The 27,701-nt window shown below is 39.9% G+C and overlaps 1 protein-coding gene across 2 annotated transcripts in view; it reads right to left on the reverse strand.

Annotated features, from left to right (window-relative positions):
• Positions 1-23,997, reverse strand: part of GFPT1 (glutamine--fructose-6-phosphate transaminase 1) — a 32,660-nt gene extending 8,663 nt beyond the window's left edge. Inside the window, exons 1-10 of one of the 2 annotated variants that reach the window (XM_063448642.1) lie at positions 23,905-23,997; positions 11,310-11,417; positions 10,284-10,391; positions 6,548-6,673; positions 5,915-5,973; positions 4,720-4,854; positions 4,369-4,430; positions 4,172-4,251; positions 3,714-3,767; positions 827-932 (exon numbers count right to left, since the gene is read on the reverse strand). In XM_063448642.1, the coding sequence (XP_063304712.1) occupies positions 827-932; positions 3,714-3,767; positions 4,172-4,251; positions 4,369-4,430; positions 4,720-4,854; positions 5,915-5,973; positions 6,548-6,673; positions 10,284-10,391; positions 11,310-11,417; positions 23,905-23,911 (845 nt within the window). In that variant the 5' untranslated portion in view covers positions 23,912-23,997. The remainder of the gene's footprint in view (positions 1-826; positions 933-3,713; positions 3,768-4,171; positions 4,252-4,368; positions 4,431-4,719; positions 4,855-5,914; positions 5,974-6,547; positions 6,674-10,283; positions 10,392-11,309; positions 11,418-23,904) is intronic. The other variant, XM_063448643.1, reaches the window with a different exon arrangement.
• Between the last annotated feature and the right edge of the window lie 3,704 nt (positions 23,998-27,701).

Raw genomic sequence — 27,701 nt, forward strand, 5'->3', positions numbered from 1 at the left:
TTTTCCGGCTAGTAATAAAATTAGAATTGAGGTTTTGGGATCTAATGATTTATTTTATTAACTTTACAAATTGTAATAGGCCATATTCTTCTATTGTATCCAATGCCTGGCATTTGGCTTATGAGCAATTTCAAAGCACATCCAATACATGATGAAAAAAAAGAATTAAAGGGGCATCCTAAATACCTTAAAAACTACAGCTTAGGGATCCACTATGCCCAGTGTGTGAAAAACATTTTAGAGAAGCCTAAAGACAATCGTGTTTAGCTCGGTCAACACAGAAGTGGACTGTCACATTAGACTGTTTATATATTATGGTGGAAATGTGCAATATTTGCCAGAAGAGTCTTTTACTAATAAATTGCTTGATATAACTGGGGGAGCACCAATAGAATCTACAATGAGCTGTAGTGTTTATGGTGCATAGAGTGTCCCTTTAAGGATTCTGAGTGTAACAGCAAAAAAAAAAATCTTAAATCAGTGCCCAGGACCTATCCAAGAGGCCATGATCTGGGGTGCACAGGTATCAAAGTGACTGAAACAGAGATTATCTCTGCTGTGCCACAGCACTGGTATTAGGAAAACAAGTTTGAACGGTATGGACATTCCAAGAAAGTAACCTCCTGTTAGGGAGGGAGTGTATCCTATCAAAAGTACTTCACATGTGATCTGAATAGCAGCTCTACACAATAGTGTGGAATACGATAAATATATATTATCTATATACAATCACCAATGTACATTTTATGTACTGGATATATTCTCCTGTTTATATACATACAAGGGATATGAGCATTCCTTCCTAAGCTTGTTAGTCACATCTCACCTGGCATCAGATGCAAAGTAATACTCCACTGCATTCTCCTCCACAGGGAAAAGACAGGTTGTGCTGTCTACTCTGGACAGAGTGCAGCTTCCCTTCTTCTCCATACCTGCACAAACCAAACAAAGACACAGAGGATTTGTGTAAGACTATGCAGGAGCACCAAGAATGCGGAAAAAAAGGTAGATCAGGAAATCGAAGAAATGTTAGATAGGGGGAAAAAAAAAAAAAGAACCTGAATGCCATCTCCAGAAAATGTCAAGCATGCATTTGCTCATGATGAGGCAAAGATTATTTTATGTGTTCTGCAATGTGAATTAGTTTTCTATTTATACATCTTCAGTGTTAAGATAAAGCATGACGTTGATGCTCTAGCCAAGGTTCTAATCTCCCTTTTATTCCAGGTGTAGTGTCCTACAGTCACTGCTATAAAGCCAATGGGATCAGCCTGCAGAATTTCTGGCAATAGATTTGAATACTACAAACCCTGAAATGTATGTGTAATAAATATGCTTGACATTAGGACAGATTTTATTCTTGCAGGAGCAGATCCAGTTTGTGGGATAAACTGGGGTAGTTTAAAACCGGTTAAAAACCCATGGTAAATCAATTCCTATGAAAAGATTACCATAACCTTGGCCAGTAAAACAATTTACTATTTTAAAAGGGGTATTCTCAAAAGGGCTTTGAAGCAACACAGTTAGACTTGTGACTAGATCCCTTCTTGGCAAGATGACATAAACAGTGACTTGTTTGGAATTCATCATGGAATTGCAACTTTAAAGGGACACTCCAGGCACCCAGACCACTTCTGCCCATTGGAGTGGTCTGGGTGCCAACTCCCACTACTGTTAACCCTGCAAGTGCAATTATTGCAGTTTTTTTATAAACTGCAATAATTACCTTGCAGGGTTAACTCCACCTCTAGTGGCTGTCTACTAGACAGCCACTAGAGGGCACTTCCGTGTCCCTAGCACAGGAAACCTGTGCTAGAGCGTCGCTGGACGTCCTTACGCTGTGTGAGGACCTCCAGCGTCGCTCAATTCCCCATAGGAAAGCATTTTCAATGTTTTCCTATGGGGAGCTCTAATGCAATGGTCTTCTCGGCCGGTGGGCGGGATCAGTCTCGCCCACCGGCCAACATAATACAGAGAAGGAGCGGCGGCGGCAGAAGAAGCAGCGACGTGGGACATCGTCGCTGCCTCTGGTAAGTTACTGAAGGGGTTTTTACCCCTTCAGCAACAGGGGATTGGGGGGTGGGAGGGAGATGGGACCTGCAGTGCCAGGAAAACAGATTGTTTTCCTGGTACTGGAGTTTCCCTTTAAAGGGACATTATAGTGACCAGAACAACTACAGTTTATTTACAGTCAGGCCCTTCAGACTTTTCGCAGTAAAAACACAGTTTTCAGAGAAAAGGCAGTGTTTACATTACAGGTAAGGGACACCTCCAGTGGCCACTCCTCAGATGGCTACTAGAGTTGCTTCCTGGGCAGTGCTGCACAGTAAGCAGCACTGCCATTCAGTGTCTCCACCCTCTGCATGCAGACACTGAACTTTCCTCATAGAGATGCATTGATTCAATCTCTATGAGGAGATGCTGATTGACCAGTGCGGTGCTTGGCTTGTGCTGTCTCTGATCTGCCTCCTTGAAAAGCTGAGCCAATTCAATGCTTCCCTATGGGTAAGCATTGAGATTAGCTTTGATCACCACCTCTGATGATGTCAGCTGATCAGGCAGATTAGGGGCAGGACCAGCAGCAGCAGACCAGAATAAAGGATTTTAGTATATTTAAGGGGGCAAGGGGAAGCCAGTGGGGCTAGCGTTTTTAACACTATTGGGTCAGAAACCAATTAATTTTCCAGTTTTACTAATTTCGCCTCAATTATGTGATACCCTGGTGAATTCCCAATAATTCATGATTTAGTGAACAATACTGCCAGTCTAGTTGGATGGGTAGTGTGTGCTGTGTCCTTGGTACTGCAGGGATAAGGAAATTCTTCTTTACACCATATCATGAGCAACTATGAAGAAAGTTAGAAGTATGCAGCCTCATAGCATGACCCAGCATAAATATTCCTTCCCTTAACTAGCAAGAAGAAAATGCCCTAAGCACACAGATAAAGAGAGGCAAAACAATTCACATTGTAAATAACCCAACCCTCCAAAGGCATAGGAATAAGAGGCTGACATTTTGGAGTAGATTTCTTTTAGTATTGTTTTCCATGGGTTTAGAATGCGTGGAGTAAAAAGGAAAGTAACAACGTGAGCAACACAGAGTCACATTTCACTGTGTGCCATCCTCCGGGAGTACAATGAGTGCCGATGAGAACACTATGCCCTTTAGAACTACACTAGAAGCTCAGACCTCTTGTTTACTATTGTAACATGCTAGGTGTTTACATACACCTATGTTTAGGAAGGACTAGAACTTTCAAACTATAAACAAAATAATGCTTCCACTAATGGGGCTGAACAAATCTGTTACGTCAATTTAAAAACAGATTGTTCAAACTTTTAAATTACGCTACAAGGAATTAAATGAAACAGTGACATCTAGTGTTCAAAAGTGGTACTGATTAGTCAGTTCATAAAAATGTATTTTACATTTATTTTATTATACAAGGGAGTTATATCTTGTTTTATGTACTGCTGACATTAGGAAATGACCATGGATATATGATGCATATATAGGATGGTTCATGTAATTCTGGATTTGTACTCACAAAAGATTGATGGGTTTCTATATTATAGGCATTATAGAAGTTTAATTACAAAGGCATGCAAACACTACCATGGGAAACAATTCCAGACATCTCCCAACCTCCTAACATAGCCTTTTTTCTAGAGAACAGTATAGATTGCTTGGGAGTAGGAGTCTGATGAGGCACCTTTATCCTTATTAATGGACATTTCTTCAAGAGAATAGTCCTTGGACTGGGACACTGAAAGTACAATGAGAAATTGCAACAAAAGTAATCAGATAACATGTATATAAGCAGATTATGCATTGCAGGATTCCTGAATGCATACTGTAACATACCAAAGCAGAGATGCACATGGTATGTACAGCCAGTAAAGCATACAGTACAAAAAGACTGGAAGACATTCAGCAGCTAACACTACATTTTAAGACACAGACATATGATTGTCAATCTTAAATCAAATTAAATGGATTTGTCTGGCTTGCCTTAATGAATGCTGACATTGTTTCAATCAGTAATATAGGCATTTACATTACAGTGAGAAGGTCCATGACATCATCTATAGACAATGAATTCACATGCCACCAATAGGTGGTGATACCCTACAACATACTAAGCAGCGGTTACAATTATTTCAAGCTTACCGGAGCGGTAGAGAACTGGTATGTGGTCTGAAGACAGCTTGTGTTTACTTTGTATACCCATCAAAAGTGGGCTTCCCCTCCTACAAGACAAAAGCATGACACGGTGCCCTTGGTCCATTATGACAAAAAATAGACAAACGGACACGCACAAAATTCAAAATAAAATATAAGAATGACGAATGAATATTAGAAATTACCTTGTTCCAACTGCCTGGCCTGGGAAATGAATGCTCTTAAATACAAGAGCAAAAGCACCTTCCTGTCAAATGAAAGATAGAGATATAATAAGCGTTTGTGTATGGAATGCACTGCAATACACTTGCATAACCAAAAATTATTAGAGTTAGTGTCTATAAAATACATTATAGTCGCATTAAGGTGTTCATTTGAAGAAAAGAAAAAAAAAAAAAACAGCAGTATGTCGGTTGCAGCAATGAGCATAATGTGCAAGTGCAAGGGTAATCCAACAGGCTTAGAAAGCAAGAAGGCATCTCCCAGCACCAGATTGCACCATAGCATTGGTAAACCATAGTTTGCATTTTGCTTACCAGTTGCTGGATGACTCGTTCTACCAAAGTCGCAAAGCTGATTTCTGTGTTCTCCCGATTATCAAACATATATTTAACAAGCTTGGCAATAGTCTCAGTGTCAGTCTCAGACTCAAACTCATAACCCTTGCTCTCCTGAAAAAGGTCAAAGAAAGGACAAGATTAAACAGCGTAAACACAATATAGAACAGAAACAAGGGGAAAAAGTACAAGCAGCCATACTGGGGCAATGTTCTAAACTAGAAGCAATCACCATAAAAACCATAGGAATGTTACTAATCAACTTCATATACACTGCTCTACTATTTCTAGCAATATGTACAACCAAAAAAAAAAAAACTCTACAGGGAGTTATCTGAAGGGCTACTTCTTTCAAATAACAATTGTTCCATTTGTTATTTTCTAGTAATCAAAATAGGAATCAGGCTTATCCTTTCAAGGTCAATGAAATGAATATCATTATAAGGGATCCTATAGTGCCAGAAAAAAAAAAGTTTTCCTGGCACTATAGGCTTCTGAAGTGCCCCCTCCCTCACCCTCGCGGGGCTGAAGGGGTTAAAAATGTCCCTCAACACTGGGTCAAGCTCCACCCACGCCAGACGGCAATGGCTGCACACGCATTAGACCTCCCCATAGGAAAGTATTATTCAATGCTTTCCTATGGGGAAAAAAAATCTGACACTGGAGGTCCGTGAGGACGCCAAGCGTCAGATAACGGACTAAAATTCAGTTTGGATAGACATCCACAGAAGGCAGACTTGGAGCGGCAATGTAAACATTTCAGTTCTGTGGAACAGCAATATTTTACAATGCAGCACTAAGTGCAAAAGGGACACAGCACCCAGACCGCTTCAATGAGCTGAAGTGGTCTTGGTGCCTACAGTGTCCCTCTAAATTGGAAAATAATATACTCTAGACCGCCAAGATGTACTTGGAAACTAATGAAATGCTAAAAGGTTTCTCTGTGGTAACGTAATACTAAATAGAACTTCTTATGTCAGAGCATTGCACAACAAATACTCTGTCATCATGATTCCTTGATATCAAGGCTGGTAAATATTAGGGAATGCTGGTCTCCCTAAATACACTGACCAACATTTAAATTTCAGCAATATTTGTAAAAGTGTCCAACCATGACCAAAGGCTTAATGGAAAGGTGACTTTGTGGTACAGACCCTATACACAGATCACTCACCAAGAACTTCTTCAGGTCCTTGTAATTGGTAATAATACCATTATGGATAACAATGAATTCTGGAAAGAGATGGGGGGAAAAAAAAGTCAACATAACAAATATAACTGAAATACACAATTACAAAATGTAAAGTTAGAGATTCTCTACGGCTTTCACCGATTATTTTGAAAGACGTATTTACAATTCTATTTAGCACATTTATTTCAAGGTCTAGTTATAGCGATAAGTAAATTCTAAAAATCTCAGATTCATTCAACTTTTCAGAGCTAGAGAAAATTAAAGTTTCTTTATCCCTTTTTAATAAATCCTCTCCTTATCTTCTGTCACATGGTTAGCCTCTCATTCCACTCTAACTTCATTTTCAAGAGCTAGTCCAGCCCATCTACCATTTATAATCAGACCTGTTCAACTTCTCAAACATACTGGATTCCATAACTATAAACAAAAGATAAAACTATACTAGCCACAATATTTCCTGGAACAGATAACCCCGGCACCAGAAGTGTGTCCTTCATAATGTTCTTATACATACATAGAATGTTCGGCTTTATCTAGAGTGCTTTAGCCAATGACTGAACAAGCAGAGGTCAGAGCTGAAAGTAATGTGGTAGTCAGGAACAAGGATTAGCCTACCATTGTTCTTGTCAGAGCGCTGAGGGTGACTGTTTGTGGGGCTTGGTTCTCCGTGAGTGGCCCAGCGAGTGTGAGCAATACCTAGATGAACATCAAATTCAATGTCCAGGTCCATGTCTTCCAGCTCTGTAAAACAGAAAACCCATCATCAAATCTTCAAGTAGCAAAACATTATAACATTTGAGTAATGCTCTCCTGTGGCCAGGTTTGAATGCGCGCGCGCCTCTGGCATCGCATGTGCATTCGGCTCTACTCGGGAGCTGACGTCACCAGCGCTGGATTAAGGCAAATGGCTGATTTTAACCCCTTCAGCACCGAGAGAGTGGGGCACTTCAAGAGCCTATAGTACCAGGAAAACGGGTTTGCTTTCCTGGCACTATAGGATCCCTTTAATAAATCTGTGCTAAAAAGATCTCAATTCACCTTCTATAAAGGGAACCAAATACACTGACATTATTATTGTATTATGATTGACACACTGAACAAAATAAATAAAAACTAAAAATATGTCATGCTTAACACTTTCAGAGAAAATGCCTTCTGGACTACATATCCCAAGGTGCTCAGCTGGATGAGGATCATTGGAAATCATTGGGAATATAGTCAAAAACAGCTGTGTGCAAAAGGTTAAGCATCATGCACCTAGAAGGGGGGTCCTACTTTTCAATGTAGTATGTGTTCTTTCAGAAAGGGGCACATTTTTCTCAGTGAAAATGTGGAAGAGATTAAAGTGTTATTAATTAGCCACATCTGACAAGCTTACATTTAAGGACAATAAACATCCATTTGCAGTCAGGGGAAGTGAAGTGGTTCTGTATAAAGAAGTCAAACGGAGCAGAAATTTTTTAAGACAGATTTCTGGCCATTAAAAATGGGGGGAAAAGAAAAGAAAACAAATACGTGGACACAAGATCACTGCACAAAATAAAAAAAAAAAAAATATATATATATATATATATATATAAATAAAAGGAGTAGCCAACAAAAATAAACCTTACACCAAAAAAGAGGGGGGGGGTTGGCGGTAATCTCCAGGAGAAGCAGGCACAAATATCATTTGGGGTCATAATCAGAGTAAAACCTTCAAAGATAATGTTACATCTCAGAGGGCCCCCCTGCATAGGAGACCTGGCAAACCTTATAGACAGACCCCCTTCAAGGGCAGAACTTAGAAAAAGTTAAACATGGTTTTTGGAAAGGACCTGAACGACTGCATGTTAACCTTTTCATAGTGTGTGCAAATCATTGTGAAGCAAATGGTTAAAGCAATCACAGATAATCATCTTCTGAGTAACCTAAAGATCAGCCCCCTCCTATGTTCAATTTCTTGGAAGTCAGAGGTTTTTTTTTTGGGTTTTTTTTACCTAAATCCCACATTCTATTATGAAATCTTCTGGCAGAGGGACAGGGTCTTGGATAGAGGGGGTTGGGGTGAGTGAATGGGTATTAATGACATTTTACTGAAACTTTTTTTCTGGAAAACAAACATTTGGCACAGAGTTTGGACTCAGCCAGTGGAGTTAAAGTGTTGGGTTTCATGTCATTAACAGAGATTCAACAGAGACCTCGATTTCCATTAAACCTCCACGTATGCAGTCTGGTGGGACTCAGCATTGCATTCCATCTACAGAGCTACAAGGGTTTAACCCTCTGGTTGGCACAGTGTGCTGACATGCAACCAGCTGCCTTGACAGCAAATAAAAGAGCCAACACCCATCTTGAAGATAATTAGCAAATAGACAGTTTTTGTATTTTATTCCATAAATATTAATGACGTAGTGTTTAGTTGCCATGGTAACAAGACACCGTGTGTGTGCCCTTGAATAAACAGACATTACCACCACCCCCCTGGTACTTGCTTATTCAACAGCTCATTTTCAAAAAAACAGCCTATCCATTTACAAAATTACACCTTTCTGGAAGAAGAATGGGAGGAACATTTGTTTGTTAAATACACATGGAAAAATAATTCTATTCTGATCATATATACATTTGACACTCTAATAAAACATTATTATCACATCTACCACATCTTTGGAAAGACAGCAATGGATTTTGACATCAGAACAGATGTACAAGACCAAGTAGGGGCTACTAGTCTCAACTACAAGTTACATTGTGGCAAAAAGTGGTAATGGCTATCCTTCAGCCACCACATCCTGCCATTTCCTGTTTAAACGATCTTGCGGTCTTGCATTTTCATCCATAGACAAACCCCCATTCTTATAAAACCACAACGATCAAAGGATTGAGATGTAGAGGAATAGGGAGAGTTTTGGGTAAAAAAAAGATGCAGACACGTAGAGATATTCAAATATCTGTTCTTAACCAACATGGAACTAACTATTACACCTGAGGTGGCTCCTCCCCTCACAGCTAACAGGGCAGGCAAATCATAAAATACCAACTTTTAAAAAAAAATTTGACTAGGGGTAGGCTACCTTCGGCACTCCAGATGTTGTCGGCTACATTCCCCATAATGCTCTTACACCCATAATGCTGGCAAAGCATCATGGGAGGTGTAGTCCAAAACATCAGGAGTGCTGAAGGTTGCCTATGCCTGGTAGGACATTGGTAAGCAATAGAAGAACAACAAATGGAACATCCATTAATACATACCACAATTGACTTGTACCAGCCATACATTTCAAGCAGCTTTAAAAACAACTGACACTTTTTAAAAGGCTAGAAGCTGAAACAAAATATCTAGTAGGAAATATTTTAATTAAAGGGACACTACAGGCACCCAAGCCACTTCATCTCATTTAAGTGGCCTGGGTGTGGTGCGCCTGTTCCCTTAACCATGCAATGTAAAACATTGCTGTTTTAGAGAAATTGAAATGTTTACTTTGCAGTGCTCAGACTGCCTCTAGTGACTGTCTACTAGACAACTACTATAGGCACTTCCTGCAGTTTAACAGAGTTCCAATCTGTGAAACGACGCTGGACATCCTCACGCGCAGCATGAGGACATCCAGTGTCAAGCAAAACCCCAAAGGAAAGTTTTGAATCAATGCTTACGGCCGCAAGCACATTAGGTCCCCCCCATCTGGAGGAGGAGTGAGACCCAGCGCCAAGGGACAACGGGACTGGAATCAGGTAGTTGAATAAAAGGGGATTTTAACCCTTTCGTTGCGGGAAGTGTGGAACAGAGGGACACTTAAGTGTTAGAATACATCTTTCTATTCCTAGTGTTCATTTGTGTCTATGTGGTACATAAAGATCTTTGCAGATGTACAAAAAATACATAAGAGCTGAACAAACTATTTAAAAATCCAGATACAATCCAAGAACTAATAGCAAGTAATGAAACACCAAAAATAAGATTATATAACAAGGGTAAGGTAAGGAAATGACACACAGAATTCTATACATATATAGACATTACTGTAAACAAAAGATCACACAGACAAATCACTCACCCACACAAGAACAAATAAAAGTAAGATGCAGAGCCTCATGCATATGCATCAAAGTCTCAGAAACATCCTTTCCCACTACAGCATCTTCACTAAATAATCAAATTTTTTGTCTCACTTTTATATTTACAGTATTTACAATAAAGTATGTGCATATCTTTAAATTCATAATATTCTGAACAATGTCCTTTATTCATGCTCACAGAATATGCCACATCATCAAGATCCCCACCATCTCATTTCTATCAAGTGAGATCTGCAAAGGCTGTCATGGATGAAAAACATGGCTATTGATTTATTGACATATTGCAACGTACTATTAATCTCTTCCTCTAGAGCCTTGACTTTCCCCTTTTTCTTGATCAGCTGAATTTTGCCGACGTTGTTCTCCCAGTTCTTTTCATTGCCACCATCGATCCCAACACCTGAAACACAATGAAATGAATGCAAAAAGTCAGCCTGGGTTCGTTGTTTTTTTAGCAGAGTGCACGAGTGTCCCTAGAATCTTAGTACTTGAGTGAACCGGAGGCAATTCCTTCAATTTTAATTACAATGTTTTTTAGATTATAATGTGCATTTAAAAAAAAGCATGCCTTTAAATTAAAAATGCTTAGAGAAAAGTGACCAAATACAACATTTGGTCAAATGCTTTAAAAAAAAAAAAAAAAGGGAGTTTAATTCACCACTTTTATATTAATATAACTGAATGTTTTCAAAAACAATTTGAAAAAAAAAAATGTGTCAATCTCTTTTTATACTCAATCCATAAAATACACAGGCAGTACAATTGCCGAGGTACATAGACAAAATGCAAAATACAGGACAACTGTGACATGACAAGCGCTACTAAGATTAGACAGAGGATTTTGTGATAAACAATCACTAGTGTACTAAGCCTTCCACCCATATGAAGGATATCGGAAGCAAGGTCGCAAAGATGATGCTGGATAATAGATCTACTGGGTACATATACAAAGAGGCTAAAACCCCCTGCGCTACGTCGGTATGAGTGGCTTAGGTTTACAGGAGTGGGTGGGGTGGAGTTTATGAGGAGCTAAGTCCCCAAAGCCAGCTGGAGGTAATAAAAGGGAATTCGTCCCTCAGGTTGACAAAAACTAACTTTAATATATATTTAATACCAATATTAACTATATATGAACTAGATTTATTGTCACAAACACACATATAATAAATCAACAATAACCTTCATTAAGTGTTTAATCTCATGACCTAATATGGATGTAGTCATTGACTGTATTTTGCTCTGAACATCTCTTTTCATTTAATAAGTTACTTGCCACATTTAATACACCGGTGCTGACCCAGTTACATCTGTGGCTTACCTGCAGAGTCATATCCTCGGTACTCCAGCCTCTGTAGACCTTTAATGAGCCTTTCCAGGATCTCACGCCGTGTGTGGGACACATGGTAGTTAAGGTAAGCAAAAATTCCTGTTTAAAAGTGAAAACATTATAGATTAGATTTACAGCAGGCTGTGGACAAGGAGGATTAGCCAACACATGGGGAAACAGACCAAGTGAAATATATTTAGAATTTCTGTTTGGCGAAGGACTAAAATGATCCATATCGGTGCTTAGAAGTTTATGAGCCATGAAGTGTCTCACTCAAAAGGAGCTATACAAAATAATCTAACATTTTAACAGCAATGAAGCATGACACTCCAGCTTCTGAGCATTGTCTCCTAAAATATTCAGGGACCTCACTGAGATGTGTCTAAGATTAGTGTTCTGCACAGAACATATGTATGTGCACACAGGAAATATTTCCCCCAGACAACAAAACTACTTCAACAACTCCAGAAATTCGGGAAGAGGTAAATTCCCTGAAAAGATCTTATTGCCAAACTGAACAATGAATGGTTATACAGTCAGTCATCATAGACTTAGCAATATATTTTAGAATTTAAAGGGATACTATAGTCACCTGAATAACTTTAGCTTAATGAAGCAGTTTTGGTGTATAGAACATGCCCCTGCAGCCTCACTGCTCAATCCTCTGCCATTTAGGAGTTAAATCACTTTGTTTATTAACCCTAGTCACACCTCCCTGCATGTGACTTGCACAGCCTTCCATAAACACTTCCTGTAAAGAGAGCCCTATTTAGGCTTTCTTTATTGCAAGTTCTGTTTAATTAAGTTTGTCTTATCCCCTGCTATTGCTAGACCCCGCAATAGCCTCCTGTATGTGATTAAAGTTCAATTTAGAGATTGAGATACAATTATTTAAGGTAAATTACATCTGTTTGAAAGTGAAACCATTTTTTTTTCATGCAGGCTCTGTCAATCATAGCCAGGGGAGGTGTGGCTAGGGCTGCATAAACAGAAACAAAGTGATTTAACTCCTAAATGACAGTGAATTGAGCAGTGAAATTGCAGGGGAATGATCTATACCAGGTGTAGGCAACCTTTTAGCAGCACTGTGCCGATATAGGATTGTGATGTCCCGTAGTGTGCTGGTTGTTATGACCTGCAGTGGTTATGGTACTGCATTCTTCTATTCCTTTCCCAATAGCTGAGCATAAGTGATTATAGCTGCAGCAGGGAGTAGAGGAATAGTGTAGATGAATGTAGCTTCCAACACGATTCTCCCCAGCAAATAGAATATCCCCCAAACATGAGCCTAGACTTCATGAAGGGTGTAACAGGAATGAAGTTTATTGAAAATACACTGGCTTTTATGAGAAATCCTCCTGCAAGAGGACCTCCCACAGCAAACAAAGACAATAACCAATCATCATACAGTTTTACAGTAATAGCCCCCTTCTCTCTGCCTGGGAGATATTGAGATAAGTTAAGGAATAAACAAATTATCTCCAGGCAGAGGGCACACAATTTTCCCAAAAGTTGGAACACCCCTTTACCCACAAGGTATCCCCACAAATTACATATCCCCCTGATAGCCCCGATCTGGGGGACAAACATATCCAAATTTCACCCAGATCGGTTCAGGGGTTCTTAAAAAGTATGGAAGTCACATTTCACCGACCACACACGAGGCTCCTGCCCAAAACAGTTCCACGAATTCAGCGTGTGCGGTCGGTCAATTCAGAAAAAGGTAAAAAATGAACAAAGTACCAAATGGATTATCCTGGCTCATAGGAGCGATTGCTCCCCTTGTCCATACGAACAAAACTACCGAATGGCGCTCTCCTGGCTGTTTGGCAACTAAAGGAAGCAGGCTTTCATAGTTTCAGCGGTGGTTCGTGACGTCGAGTGTCCTATTTTAGTTCCAGACACTCGACGACCAAGTCCCGCTGACTCCCCTCGTGCGAACAAGATGGCCGCCGTTTTCTATTCCACTTGGCGTTCGGCTATACGAACAGCGGCCGCCCAGGGAGCACTTAATAGACGGTTCTTTTGAACTTAATGAGCCAGGAGGGTGGTCGGTGTTCGGTAGTTTCAAACTACCGAACCTATAGATTCAATATACATGCAATACTTGTAGGAAAAAGGACAAAGAAGAAAATATTAAACAAAAGTCTATTTTCTTCACACGGGTCCTATTTTTTTAAATTGAGGTCTCTATGCTGCCGTTTTCTATTTATACTGTAATTGCTTTGTATCTTTATATTTGTGCGTATATGAGCTATTATATTGTATATGTTCAGGAGTAGTTTGTGGTATCGTGTATGATACATATGAATGTGGGCTGTGTATGGGGGCTACTTGTGGAATTGTGTGTGTGGATGGATAAGTCACATTGTGTGCGTATGTGTGGGGCTGTTTGGGGTATTGCATGTGAGAGGCTGCATGTGTGGTTGTGTGCATGTATGTGGATTGTTAGCGGGTTACGTTTGTGCGGATAGTTTGTATGTTTGTATGTGGGCTGTTCGTATTATTTGTATGAGGGGAGGGTTATTGTGCATTTCTGTGTATATCTAGCAGTGTGGGTGGCTTCCCTGGGTTCCAGTGGGGGCCAGGCTGGCCAGGTACAGGTCAAGGAAAGGAGCTGCAACAGGAGCTGCAGGCTGCTCTACTACAGTGTGGATTCCCATTTACAAGTGCTGGGAGGAAGTGATATGAGATAATTATCTGAGATCACTTCCTCTACGTGCTGCAATGCATAAATTGAGGATTGTCCTTCAACGCCTTTTCGTATTAGCAGATATCTGAAGTTTCACTGGGACTCCTGATAGGCCAGAGCCTGTTTGGCTCTAGCAGCCTTGAGTGCCGTGCACAGACACCTTGAGTGCCGTGCATGGCACTAGTGCCATAGGTTGCCTACCCCTGATCTATACACTAAAACTGCTTCATTTAGCTAAAGTAATTTAGGTGACTATAGTGTTCCTTTAAAAAGAAGTCTGGGATACTACAGTAGGGCACATGGCTTAAAAGGCATGGACAATGGGGTATGATTTTTGCATTGTGGTTGCTACTGTAAAATGTTTGGTGTGTTTCCTGTAATATATGAATATATTACAAGACCAAGAATAACTAAGGAACAATATGCAGAGCCTAATAGAATGTCAAAATGTCTAATTCCGTGGCTAATGGATGCCTTTTAGCAAGTTTTGCCTAATTTTCCTCTAACCTGTTCCTCTAAACATTCTCTGTGGTGTATAAGCCGTGCCTAGAAGTAAAAAATTTTTGACTGTGTTGCCCAAAGGAACAGAGAGACACACAGTTAGGTCTATGTAAAGATTGTAGCAGTACACAGATTAAAAGACTTGAGTAACTGTCAGTATGTACTCCAATAACCCAAGCCTTGGTTCCAGTAAATGCAGTCGGTTAAAGTCTGCGCGTTTTGCTTGGACAGGTATGGCTTGCCAGCTCCAGCTATCACTATTCAGCTCTAAATATCCATTTAGCAAATACCGGACTCCAAGATTTCAGCGGCGAAGAGAACACAGAGAACCTTTTTGATACAAGGGGAGAGAGTGTCTCTTGGCATCACAAAGAGCCAATTCAGGGCTCCCAACAAAAAAGTGGTCAAATAGCTCTAGCACATGAGAAAGATCTCCAAAATATCATAAAATCAGACTGAACACCTTGAAGGCCTAAATACATGCCTGAACTTAAACAAAAGTAACAAGCCCCTATATAAAATCCCCACATCATTATCTTTAAAAAGGACAAAAAACAGATTTCCTGTCTGTATGTAGCTAGAAGAGTCCTAACAAAAATATTTCCATCATAAATAGGAGAAACAAAAAACCTCTTCAGCAGCAGTTATCAGTCTCTGAGTGTGTAGGGGGAGGGGGAACGTGGCTCATTACTGGGCCACAATGGGTTAATGTTGAACCCTAAATATAAAGGTCATCCTGGCCAGCAACTTCAGAACATTTTTGTGACAGAGAAGTTTACTTCGGCACAGTATAAAGCTAAAACGTTACATGTGTTTCCTATAAAAGGTATGCACCTAATCATACATTGCTGGGGGGTACATTGTTCACGGTTCTGCCACAAGGATAATAAAATACACACCTATTTCGTGTTATAGATCTTTACATCAGTATAGCTGTCAAAATAGTATGTAGAGCACTTCCATGGCTATTTAACGGGACACTCCAGGCACCCAGACCACTTCTGCCCATTGGAGTGGTCTGGGTGCCATCTCCCATCACCCTTATCACTAAAGTGGTAATTATTGCAGTTTTTATAAAATGCAATAATTACCTTGCAGGGTTAATTCCTCCTCTAGTGGCTATCAGACAGCCATTAGGGGACTTCCGGCTTCTTAAATACACGAAAAGTGTTTTAAATGGCGCTGGACGTCCTCACGCTATGCAGGAGGACCTCCAGCATTGCCGGAATCCCCATAGGAAAGCAGCGTGCGCGCTGCCATTACCGCACATACCCATTAGGTCTCCCCGCCAGCTGATATCAGCGGGGGAGAAGCGTGGGTGGAGCCTGACCCAGCGCCGAGGGACAACGGTGCTGGATTCAGGTAAGTCACTGAAGGAGTTTTAACCCCTTCAGCAACATGAGATGGGGTGTGGGACGGAGGGGGGCACTGCAGGATTCTGCAGTGCCAGGAAAATGCTTTTCCTAGATTTGTTTTAATTTTCTTTATAATGCCTTATTCAGTACTTACTTATACCCTCCCTCTCCCTTATTTCTTCAAAAATCCCTGTAAAAATAAATAAAAACTTACATGAAGCATCTATCTGGCTGGACTGTTCATTGGCTCTGAGCGCATGCACTTGCTCTGACCAGTGTAAGAGAGGGAAGGAGGGAGCGAGGTCCGGGCTTCACATGTGCCAGGGGTGTAACTAGCACTCGGCACAAATGTATTCCTGCCCCTATAGTGCTAAACCCACCATTTAGGTGGCTTGCTCCCGCCCCACCCCTCCCCCCCCCCTCAAAAGCAATAAAAACCTCACCTTATTCCCAGCGCCGCGTGGGTCCGCCGGCACTGGCCCCCGCCCTCTTGGTGACATCATCAGAATTGCCGATTTTAGCCAATCCAATGCTTTCCACAACGTTGTTTTGGCCAATCAGCACCTCCTCATAGAGATGTATTGAATCAATGCATCTCTAGGAGGAAAATTCAGCGTCTCCATGCAGAGAATGGAGACGCTGAACAGCAGCGCTGCCTACTATGCAGCACTGAGCCAGAAAGCACCTCCAGTGGCCATCTGAGGAGTGACCACTTGGAGGTGTCCCTAGGGGCAATGTAAACACTGCCTTTTCTCTGAAAAGGCAGTGTTTGCAAGAAAATGCCTGCAAATAATGATTATACTCACCAGAACAACTACATTAAGCTATAGTTGTTCTGGTGACTATAGTGTCCCTTTAATATTTGCCGAGTTTACAATTTGTGCAACTAAATTGGGATTTAGAACAAGAACAATGTATCTTATCTACACAGGCTGTAGTTTAATGACACATTACTGTAAGTATTATTGCTGTGGAGCTCTGTTATACACTCAGACACACCAACAATATAGAGTTCCAAGAAAATAGGGACAATAGTATAGAAAAGAGGGACAGCAGGATTTGGGCCCAAAATAGGTACTGTCCATCCCAAATAGGGACACTTGGGAGATGTGTTGAATATATGCAAGAATATTTGGAGGTGATGTGTACAAAAGAGGGTATCAGGAGTGTATACCTCTGGGAAAAGTGCTTCTAACTTTTAATTCACAGTACTTTAATTTTCTTTTCTAGGTTTAACAATAAACTGTATTATATGTACTTGACACAGTGGCCTTAAAATAAGCAAGTTCTCTCCCAAGGCATAACTTGATCTGATAATTGATTAGCAGTTTTATCAGACTGTATTTGGGATAATTGCTATTTAATTTACAGAGATAAAACGTATAGACTAAAGCTTAGGAAGTCAGTTGCTACGCCACTCACTAAGATTACCCTGAGATTAGAAGGACCTAAGCCTCTAATGCTCGAGACAATCCTTCTATAGCTTTGGGAAAGAAAAAAAAAAGTGAATTTAAGCAAAACGGTCTAAGAATCACAATATGTTTATTCCAACGTTATGAAATTTTAACTCCAAAGTGAACTGGCACCTTTGTATGTCCTCGGTATTAATATCTGGAAATCTACATGGCAATAAAAACACTCGGTGTGGTTTGTTAAAATGGCAGTGAAAACGTTATCTTTGGTTTTCTAAATTACTTAATTGCATCAATAGCTGCTGGATGAGACCCTGCCCTCAGCTACACACCCTAAAGGAGTGTTAACCATGGGTGTGTATTGGGAGAATGAAATAATCACATTGATAAAGGTCTAGAAGCTCTTGTTTAGAACATGTGATATTGTTCACAATTGATATAAAATAATTATGTAGACGAAATAAGATTGCAGGAATACACTCATTCCCATAAGTGAGAGTTGCAGTAGCAGAAATATTTGTCACCCATACAGAATTTTATAAACAAGGAAGTATACACCCATATACCAGTACAACAATCTTTAGAACAGGCTTCCTCAAACTCTGGCCCTCTAGATGTTGCTGAACTACAACTCCCATGATTCTCAGCCTATTTCATTCATAGAATCATGCAAGTTGTAGTTCAGCAACATCTGGGAGGGCCGGAGTTTGAGGAAGCCTGCTTTAGAACTATAAAACAGCTGCAATGTTTACTCACCACAAGTCACATTCTAGAAGTCTCTAAACCCTGTTCCAGAATATTCCCACCGTGGCTACATTATTCATATTTGTTAATTTTAACTGAGTGGCTTTGGTGTAATTTATTATTATTATTATCATAATTTATATAGAGCCAACAGATTCCGTAGCGCTTTACAATATTATGAGAGGGGAATTAACTATAAATAGGACAATTACAAGAAAACTTACAGGAACGATAGGTTGAAGAGGACCCTGCTCAAACGGGCTTACAGTTTGTAGGAGGTGGGGTATAAAACACATTAGGACAGGAAATAGCAATTAAATAAGATGGGAGTGAAGCACAGCTGGAGGAGAGAGCAAGAGATAGGTATTTGAGGTAGAAGTTACTCTGGGAGGCCATAAGCTTTCCTGAAGAGATGGGTTTTAAGGCACTTCTTAAAAGATGCAAGACTAGGGGAGAGTCTGATGGCGGTATTTACCTGATCCCAGCTCCAATTCCACCTAACAGGGGGGCGCTAATGCTAATTAATGCTAATTGCTTCAATGCTTTCCAGCAGGGCAATAGCTGTCGCTGGATGTCCTCATGCGTCCAGCGTCAGTTAAGCTACCCAAAGTCGCCTAGCAAGCATGAAGTGACTCTAGTGGCTGTCTAATGGACAGCCACTAGAGGCAGCCTTAGTCCTGAAGGTAATTAATGCAGTTTCTTAAAAACGGCAATGATTTAATGCAGGACTAAAGGAAACAGGGACACTGCACCCAGACCACTTCAATGAGCTGAAATAGTCTGGGTGCCAATAGTGTCCCTTTAAAGTCAACTACATCTTTCACAACTGTTTATGCACTTATTGTACATAAACTAAGTAACATTTATAGACTAAATAGAGTGATCAAAAATGAATTCAGTATTTTTAATTTTTTTTTACTTAAAAAAATATATCTTATTGAAAACATTTATACTCCAATCAGTTCTTAAAGGGGGGCATTCAAAGCTGGATATGAAAGAATATTTTCATTTCAAATAAGTCCATTTGAATTACTGGTAGTTAAACAGATATTAATACTCAATGCAGCTGCTTGTTTTATTTCTGTGTATCATTTATTGCAAGCTATTTAGAGCAGAAAATGACATGCTAGCATAACATTCCCTCTCACACAAAACGCTAGTCACTTTTTAAGGCCTGACCTGACTGAAAAAAACATTCATGCCACAAACTAGCAAATATGTTTGGTTGATGGGCTGTATATAAAGTATTGTGTATATGGACATAAATTGCCCTGTCTTTATAAACCAGCTGAACAGCAGTCGCTAACATAAGAATGTACACCCCAGCATTGTCTAGCTAATGAAAGATAAGCAGTCAAGGGCCAGACATTCCTGTTTTACAGTGCATGACTCAAAAATAACCAACCCAGACTCCTGCAATATAAAATAATGGACAGACCCCAGTTTTAACTCTGATTGAAGTTTACAAAAGGTATGTCAGAAACATGTGTGACAGTGTATATCAAAGACCAGTTTACCGAGGCCTGAATCACCCTGCAGGAATAGCAAATACTAGGCCAGTAATTAACCACATTTAATACTAATCAGGATAGCTGTTGGGAGCACATTCCACTAAAAGCAGTATTTCTAGCTGCCCTTTGTTGATCCTGAAACAACACTGAAACCAAAATGTCTACTGTCCTCAAAACAAAGGGTTAGGGAGGGGCGGCTCTACAAATTTTAAATGTCAGTTAAACTGCAAACACAAATAATGAACTCTCAACACCAGTAACGACATAAAGAAGACTATTTATTATACCAAAAGTGGACCCAGCAACATTTCGAAGCAAAGACAGGGGTCTTTGTCAATACTGGGTTACAAAGTTGCTGGTGTTGAAACTCCATGATATATGCTCTATTGATTAGTGGTAATTGAGGAAAAACTCAGGAGTCTCTGTCCAGCTTGGTGGCCTCCATATTGCTTTTCTGACTGCCATACGCATAATCTCATAATTGAAAGTTACCTATGCTGCCTTGATTATACATCTACATTGTACTGTGCTTCTGTTAGAGACTAAACAGGCCTTCTTAGCTAGCTTATCTTAAATTATTACTTCCTTTCAGCTGCTTCATTAATTACATTATTTTTTTCTTTTCTAATAAATATAAGTTCAATTTGTTGATAAATATAGCCATTATCAATTTTAGAAAATGATAGTCACCGGAATATGTAGTGTTGATATAAGCTACACACTGATTTATAGTAAATAATATAGACTGCTATTCCACATAATATTTTATTCACCCTTGCAACCAGTTATTTATGCTGAATGACCAGCTCTAGATCCTTCAAAACGTTATTCATTTAATATGGTCCTGTCATCATGCAGGGCCAACTAAATATTTATCAAAACTTTAGTGAGCAAGTCTAAAATCTTTACACAAAATAAATGCAATGTAAAAATAGGTCTAGCCATTGCCAAAAATGCAAAATGGCATAAAGGCTTACTCATCTGCGAAATATATGTTACTCATCTCAAAATATGTTTAGAGAAAACACCCCGGGCACATGGGAATACTGTTTCGCCATATTTTCTCAGACCTCCTGGAAAGATATAGTGATGAAGGACAGAATGGGAAACAAACTTGCAAAGGTCAAGGGAAAAAAAAAAAATCAAAATAAATGATATGGTAGAATCTCTCCTATAATAATAATAATAATGAACATCTTCTACCTAACATAGAAGTTAGGAGGCTAGTCACTTGAAAATAACAAATATAGACAGTATATCCCAAGAAATAGAGAGTTGCTAGAAAATCAAGAACAAAGAAAAGCCATAAACCTTAGAAGAGTCAATATTGGCAAAATTTCCAGAAAATAGTAAAAAACAAATAGCCTACAGAAAAATCTATAAGCTTTGAATTGGTGATTTGTATATATTAATGGAAACTCCTAGGATGCAAATATTCATGGTTTGAAAAGGCAATAAGGTGTTACCAGTAATGCGTCAAGCACGTTCCATTAAGGAAATCACAGTGCTTGAAGTAAATGTGAGATTGTGGCTTAATTGCTTAGGCCTCCATAACTGCCCGAGGGTAACATGTGATAAGAAAGAATACAAGGTGAGGCAATTAAATAATAGACTGTGCTTGGCCAGGAGTCTCAGATGATGTGGCAAAAGTCAATACTTTTGCGGTGACTGTTAGTAAACTGCAATGCCCAATCTAACAAACCATCTCCGGATCAACAGGAGGAGGAGCTGTTGGACCCAGATTTTGGTGGCACCATGTGATACAGTTTTAACATGCCAACTGGTCATGTCATTAGTATTCAATGTTCCTCTAATTAAATTAGGACCGGTACATACCTATACCAGGTATAAACATAATCATTGTGCAGTTGGATACCCCGATCCACTCTCCTACGGTGGGAAAGTTTGGAAGATCTTATGAAGATAATATTGGTAACAAAGTGTAACCATAAGCAATATCATCCAGGTTCCACTCACTTTGTCATGTTTGGTTGAGCTGTAAAATCTTATTCTATAATTTGTCACATCATCATCACTTCATTGCATATTTAGTCTGTCATTATTACTTTTCTTATTCTAACCCTCCAGTAGCACTAGAAGATATTAAGATAGGGAATCCTCATCTTTCTCAGTCCAAGAGTTCATATTCATAATGTGATCACAGAACAAAGATACTAAACTATCTTAGAAAAAAAAAAACTAAACTAAACTATAAGTTCCTACGTTTTAACATTGTCAGCTGGATTGAGCAGGTCACTATTCGACCAAGTCTTTGTTCTATTTTTGTTGGTAGATTACCTGCTAATTTGTACCCCACTGTAAAACATTGTGGGATGTATTGGTGTTATAAGAAGGATAAGAACAACTGCCAGAGAGTGTAACAATACAGTTCTGTAGGCTTAGAGACAGAGGGACACAAAACCTGGTACTATCACAGTATACTACCAAAAAAACTCACTTACACACATGAAAGGATGGATATTTAACAACACTGCTGGACACTACAGAAAGTGAAGAGAGACAGAAACATTAGAGGAAACTGCAGCACCATAACGGGTTCAGGAACTGACATTTCCAGAAAAAAGAAGACTGAGAATAAGGAGAGGTAATCTAATACCTAGCAAATAAAAGGAACAACTGTAGTGTAATGGAATGAGGAAGAATCAAAGGAATTGTAATTTAATTGTGGGAGTGGAAAGCAATGACATCAAGTTAAAGAGCTGGATCACAGTAAATGAAGGAATTTAAATCAGAAATCTGACGACAACAACAAAAAACTACCAATAACTATACAAAACCAGCTCTCCCCTTGTGTGCAATGGAAATGGATAATAACCTTGACACAACAGACAGATATAGACTACTGTTCCCACAAACCTTCAGCCAAGCCAGACTGACTGAGCACCATGGGAAATGTAGCCAGCAAACATGATCTGCACAGAGACTAGCCATTGCTGTACTGTGATTTGTTCATGCACACATTTGCATATGGTCAGTAACAAACTACAATTTTACCAATCACTTCAGCATTTTGTACTGTTATTACATTTATAAATAAGTACTTTAATCTAAGGCATTTAGAGGTTCTTACATAGACCAGGGATTATAGCAATGTAATGTATGTCATTAAGTTCATTAGTTCTAATTATTTCAAGTAATACCTAGAAAAGGCACATACTGTTGTTAACATGAGTAATCAACTTCATTACAATGATATGCAGAGCAAAGGGCATACCAAGACCTGGCTAACACAATTTGCAAGACCTTGCAATAGAAGAAAAAAAAAAAAACGGAAAACAGGAACAGCTATTGGATACATTATATGTTGCTGTAGTCAAGGTTAACAAAGCATCGTGTGATTTTTAGTTCTACAGCAACAATCTACCCTATGAGCACTCCTCATCTAACCTGAATAGTTCAATTTATACTGAGAACAGACTAAAAACTAACAGTGGGACACTTCACTGAATTGAATGAAGTTAAAATTACCAATATTTAACAAGTGAGAATAGTATGTGAACAACGAGAACGAATGTCCAAGAACTGTCACTGTTCCACCTACTCAGAGAGAATACTTAAATGGGATGGAGGGGGGAATGGGCACAAGAGCTGACACTCACTAGACACTGCAGACAGAATATAGGATGGCATTATAGTATACAATAGTAACAGAGATAATACTAGAATACTTAAAGGGTGGAACGGAATGGGCACAAGAGCTGACACTCATTAGACACTGCAGACAGAATATAGGATGGTATTATAGTATACAATAGTAACAGAGATACAACAATCAGAGAGTGTGTGTGTATATATATATATATATATATATATATACACACACACACACACACACAATATACTATGTGTAGGACCTGCCACTCACTGTGCCAATCAGGGAGCACAGAGCAGGCACTCAGTGAGGGTAGGTGGCCCTGGAGGTAGCCTGGCACTCAGTGAGGGTAGGTGGCCCCGGAGGTAGCCTGGCACTCAGTGAGGGTAGGTGGCCCCGGAGGTAGCCTGGCACTCAGTGAGGGTAGGTGGCCCCGGAGGTAGCCTGGCACTCAGTGAGGGTAGGTGGCCCTGGAGGTAGCCTGGCACTCAGTGAGGGTAGGTGGCCCTGGAGGTAGCCTGGCACTCAGTGAGGGTAGGTGGCCCTGGAGGTAGCCTGGCACTCAGGGAGGGTAGGTGGCCCTGGAGGTAGCCTGGCACTCAGTGAGGGTAGGTGGCCCTGGAGGTAGCCTGGCACTCAGTGAGGGTAGGTGGCCCTGGATGTAGCCTGGCACTCAGGGAGGGTAGGTGGCCCTGGATGTAGCCTGGCACTCAGGGAGGGTAGGTGGCCCTGGAGGTAGCCTGGCACTCAGTACTTACCGCACATGTTGTCAGTGTATCTGTCACCCTCTCAGTTCTATCACACAGACTGCTGCTGGGTCTGCCTGGCACGACACTACCTTCATAAAGGACCACAGCGCTCTTCTGACGTCACGCACCCAGCCTTCCCAGGCCAGCTTCCATCCCATTGGCCACTCGCTTTCCCGTAAGAACTGGTGAACCTTTCCATTGGGCACTCCCCTCCGGAAGCCACGCCCACCGTGTACTGTTTCACGCTCTCACTGGCGGCAGATAGAGTAGGCGGGGCTGAGTGGTGGCAGATGTGACGTGGCCGGATCCATCCAGGAAGCGGTGACTCCGCACTGGGAGACATGGTCGCTATTCACATATGTGGGCGGGGCGTATGACGTCACTTGGTGCAATTTTTTTTATTTTTATTTTTTTACCCCCTTCCTCACTCAGTGGCAGATTTCACACCAGACAATAAACAGCTCACATTGTCATTCATTATAGCTGTGTGTGGCCTGTTATTACATCAGATATAGACACTGCACACACTGCACGCACTCCCATTATAGCTTTTATTAAAGCTGAGCCAGTCACTTCTTATGGATTCAAACTTTTGATAAAACATTGAAAAACCATGTGTAATCTGTGTGTTAACATTATATGAACTGTGTCCTACATTTACCTTTTAATGTGCAGTAAATAGTAAATATTTAGTTATTGATAGCTCAATCCAGTTCAGTCCTGGCACAGCCATGGCACACATTGCATTGGAGGAGACACTGAGCGTGATTTATTATTATTATTATTATTATATAGCGCCAACTAATCTCACACTGTTTCCCAATATTATATGATAGAGGAGGGAAATCTAACAATAAATAAGACAATTACACAGTGATACAGGAACAATAGGATGATGAGGACCCTGCTCAATCGAGCTTACAGTCTAGCGGAGGAGGGGTATAAAAAACGCAACAAGAAGGGCATCAAAGCGGGACAAACAAACAACAATGTGCGAATGAAGCAGAAAAGGAGCGAATATTGGAGTGTGGCTGTATAGGAGAGAGCAACAGACAGGTTTGTGAGAGAGAAGTTACTCTGGGAGGCCTTTAGCTTTCCTGAAGAGATTGAGTGACTTCTTTACTGATTGAAAACTAAGGGAGAGTCTTTTGGGGTTGGCAGGCTGATCCAAAGAAATGGAGTCAACACGTGAGAAGTCCTGCAGGCGCGAGTTAGCAGAAAGGGTTCGAACAGCGGTCGGGAGAAGGTCACCGGCTGAGCAGAGAGCAGGTGTATCTATGAATCCGTGAATAAATGTAACAGGGGCTAGAGTTGTTTATAGCGTTATAGGTGAGGGTTTGTATTTTGAATTGACACCTACAGGATGCAGGAAGCCAATGTAAGGATTGTCAGAGAGGCAAGGTGTGAGTGGTGCCACAGGAGGGAAAAATCAGCCTGGCGGCTGCATTCTTTACAGGTGGTAGCAGGGCAGTCATAGTTTCCTATATATGCTAAAGTAAAAACATGACAAAATAGTCCATGCTTAGATAGTTATAAATAACCTCTGTTGTTTTTAATGAATTGTCATTTTCTAAAGCAGTCAACAAAACTTAGGGATGGATCGGCATTTTCTGCAAACAGTACAGTATTTTGGCATTATGGGAAAAACAAAAATAATACATTTGCCTCAAATACACAACAAATGCCACAAAACATATCTTTTATTTAGGAAATGCAAACATTACTCATGCATAAATATTGTAATATAATTTGTAATTTACTCTGAATATGTGATGACTATTATTTCACATTATGTTTAAGAACCCACAGTTTCTGTTATCTCAGAAATGTAGTTTCATTAATTTTTTTTATGACTGAATCCACCAGAACCAAGCCTGCTGCATATTGATAATATTTTGGGAGAGCTGTACATGTCTGCTATGATGAGGTAATCAAAGGGTGGTGATCTTGTTCAGGTGTTTTGTACACTTTGTATCATAACATATGATCTCGAAATTCTATCTCGATAAGGAACTTGTATCCTGCTGTCCTGGTTTTTGGGTTATTCAAGTAAATATCTGACAATAGGACAAAAAATAGTTTCTTTGCTAATTCATATTATTACCTAGTTTAACATAAATTTAGATAGATTCAAATAAAACACATTGGATTATTTTAATTGAAAAATACTATAATTTTAGTGAATTGCCCTATGAGTATGATTGTTACATATTAAAGGAAAGCTATGGCATTAAAAATATAAACATGTATTCCTAACACTATAGTGACCTGCTAGCTGTTTAGATTACCTAACATCTAGGAGGCTATCAGACAAAATGGTAACACTTTGTTTAAGTGGTGTTAAATATGACCAATGCTGCACCATTAAAATACATTTTTATAATTAAGTTTGAAATAGCCTACATTATTACAGCAGCATTTAAATAGCATTGTGTTCTTTACAGTGCAGAGCAGAGCAATTACTATGTCAGCCAAAAAGGTGTCCTGATAACACAGGGTTCTGAGGTTTACAGGATCTCTGGAATCTGGATTCTTTAAGATCTCACAATAGACAAAATAAATATATGATGGGAGTAACAGTAGCTGGGGATTGAGGAGCAGATCCTAAAATAAAACTAAAAGCTATTTGTTTTATGTCTGTGAAAGAGGAAGTAAGGGAGTTTCCTGAAGGGTATCAGAATATATTGGACTTGACTCCAAAAATAAGCAATAAAGCTTGGAAATGATATGGGATAAAATTAATAGATATTTACCAAAGAAAGCGCGCTAAACTGATCTGTGGATAGAGAATAACAACATATAGTGCAGACTATCTGGACAAAGTCCAAAATATGTGAAAATGGGGGATGTGGGGAAAAAACCTCACATTTACCAGAGCCCTATCACCCCAGGCTCTGGGTTTGCAATGCTCCACTTAAGAGGGAAGATTCCCACACTGGTTAGGCTCCAAGCTCACTGGAAACCGATAAAGCTGTGCAATATAGGACAGAGAGGGGCAGGACCTCCAATTGAATAGTATCAAAGACAATTTATTAAAAGTAAATGGTTAAAAACTCTTACTTTGCGAGTGGTGGGTTATGCTAACATAGCTACCCACATAAAAGCATGTAAACAGCAAGTATACAATCACTTCCTGGTTTCGTCCGTCCCGATCACGTGATCACTTCCGGGTCCGCCTCTCTCGTGACGTGTGTGTGACGCGTTTCGCCCGCCTCCACAGGCTTCCTCTGACAACGTCATTGGTGTCCAGCCCTGTCTTTTAAGTGTCTCACTCCTCCCCTTCTGTTGTTTCATTGGTCCGGGGGCGTGGTTTCCTCAGAAAGGCTGGTATTATACATCCGATGGATTTTAAGTCTCTAGTCCAGCATACTCATATGTGTGTAATTTTCAATCAGGTAACCAACGTTAAAGGGCTAGTGTCCAACCTATTATTGCACATAACTACTCATACAGAATGTCATATATAAATCTGTCATCATATTAAGACTACATTAATACAAAAAAATATGTAATAAAAACTTATATCATAAGATACAGGATCAATACAGTATAATATGCAGCTTCTGTGGGCAGAAACCTCACCTAGAGATCCAAGTGTAGGAAGCTGGATAATAATTGTTAGAAATACTTGAATAGTAAAAAAATCAAAATGACTATATTACATAATTTAAAGGGATATTCAGTTCAGATTATCACGTTTTGTTATTACATACAAATACATGACTCAATGCAATATAAGGATCTGTGATAATCCAACCAACTCTGGTCACTTTAGATCTATAGGAGAAGTTCTGCTATCTTAGAAA

This window comes from Pelobates fuscus, chromosome 3 (assembly GCF_036172605.1).
Source record: "Pelobates fuscus isolate aPelFus1 chromosome 3, aPelFus1.pri, whole genome shotgun sequence".
Classification (NCBI taxonomy): domain Eukaryota; kingdom Metazoa; phylum Chordata; class Amphibia; order Anura; family Pelobatidae; genus Pelobates; species Pelobates fuscus.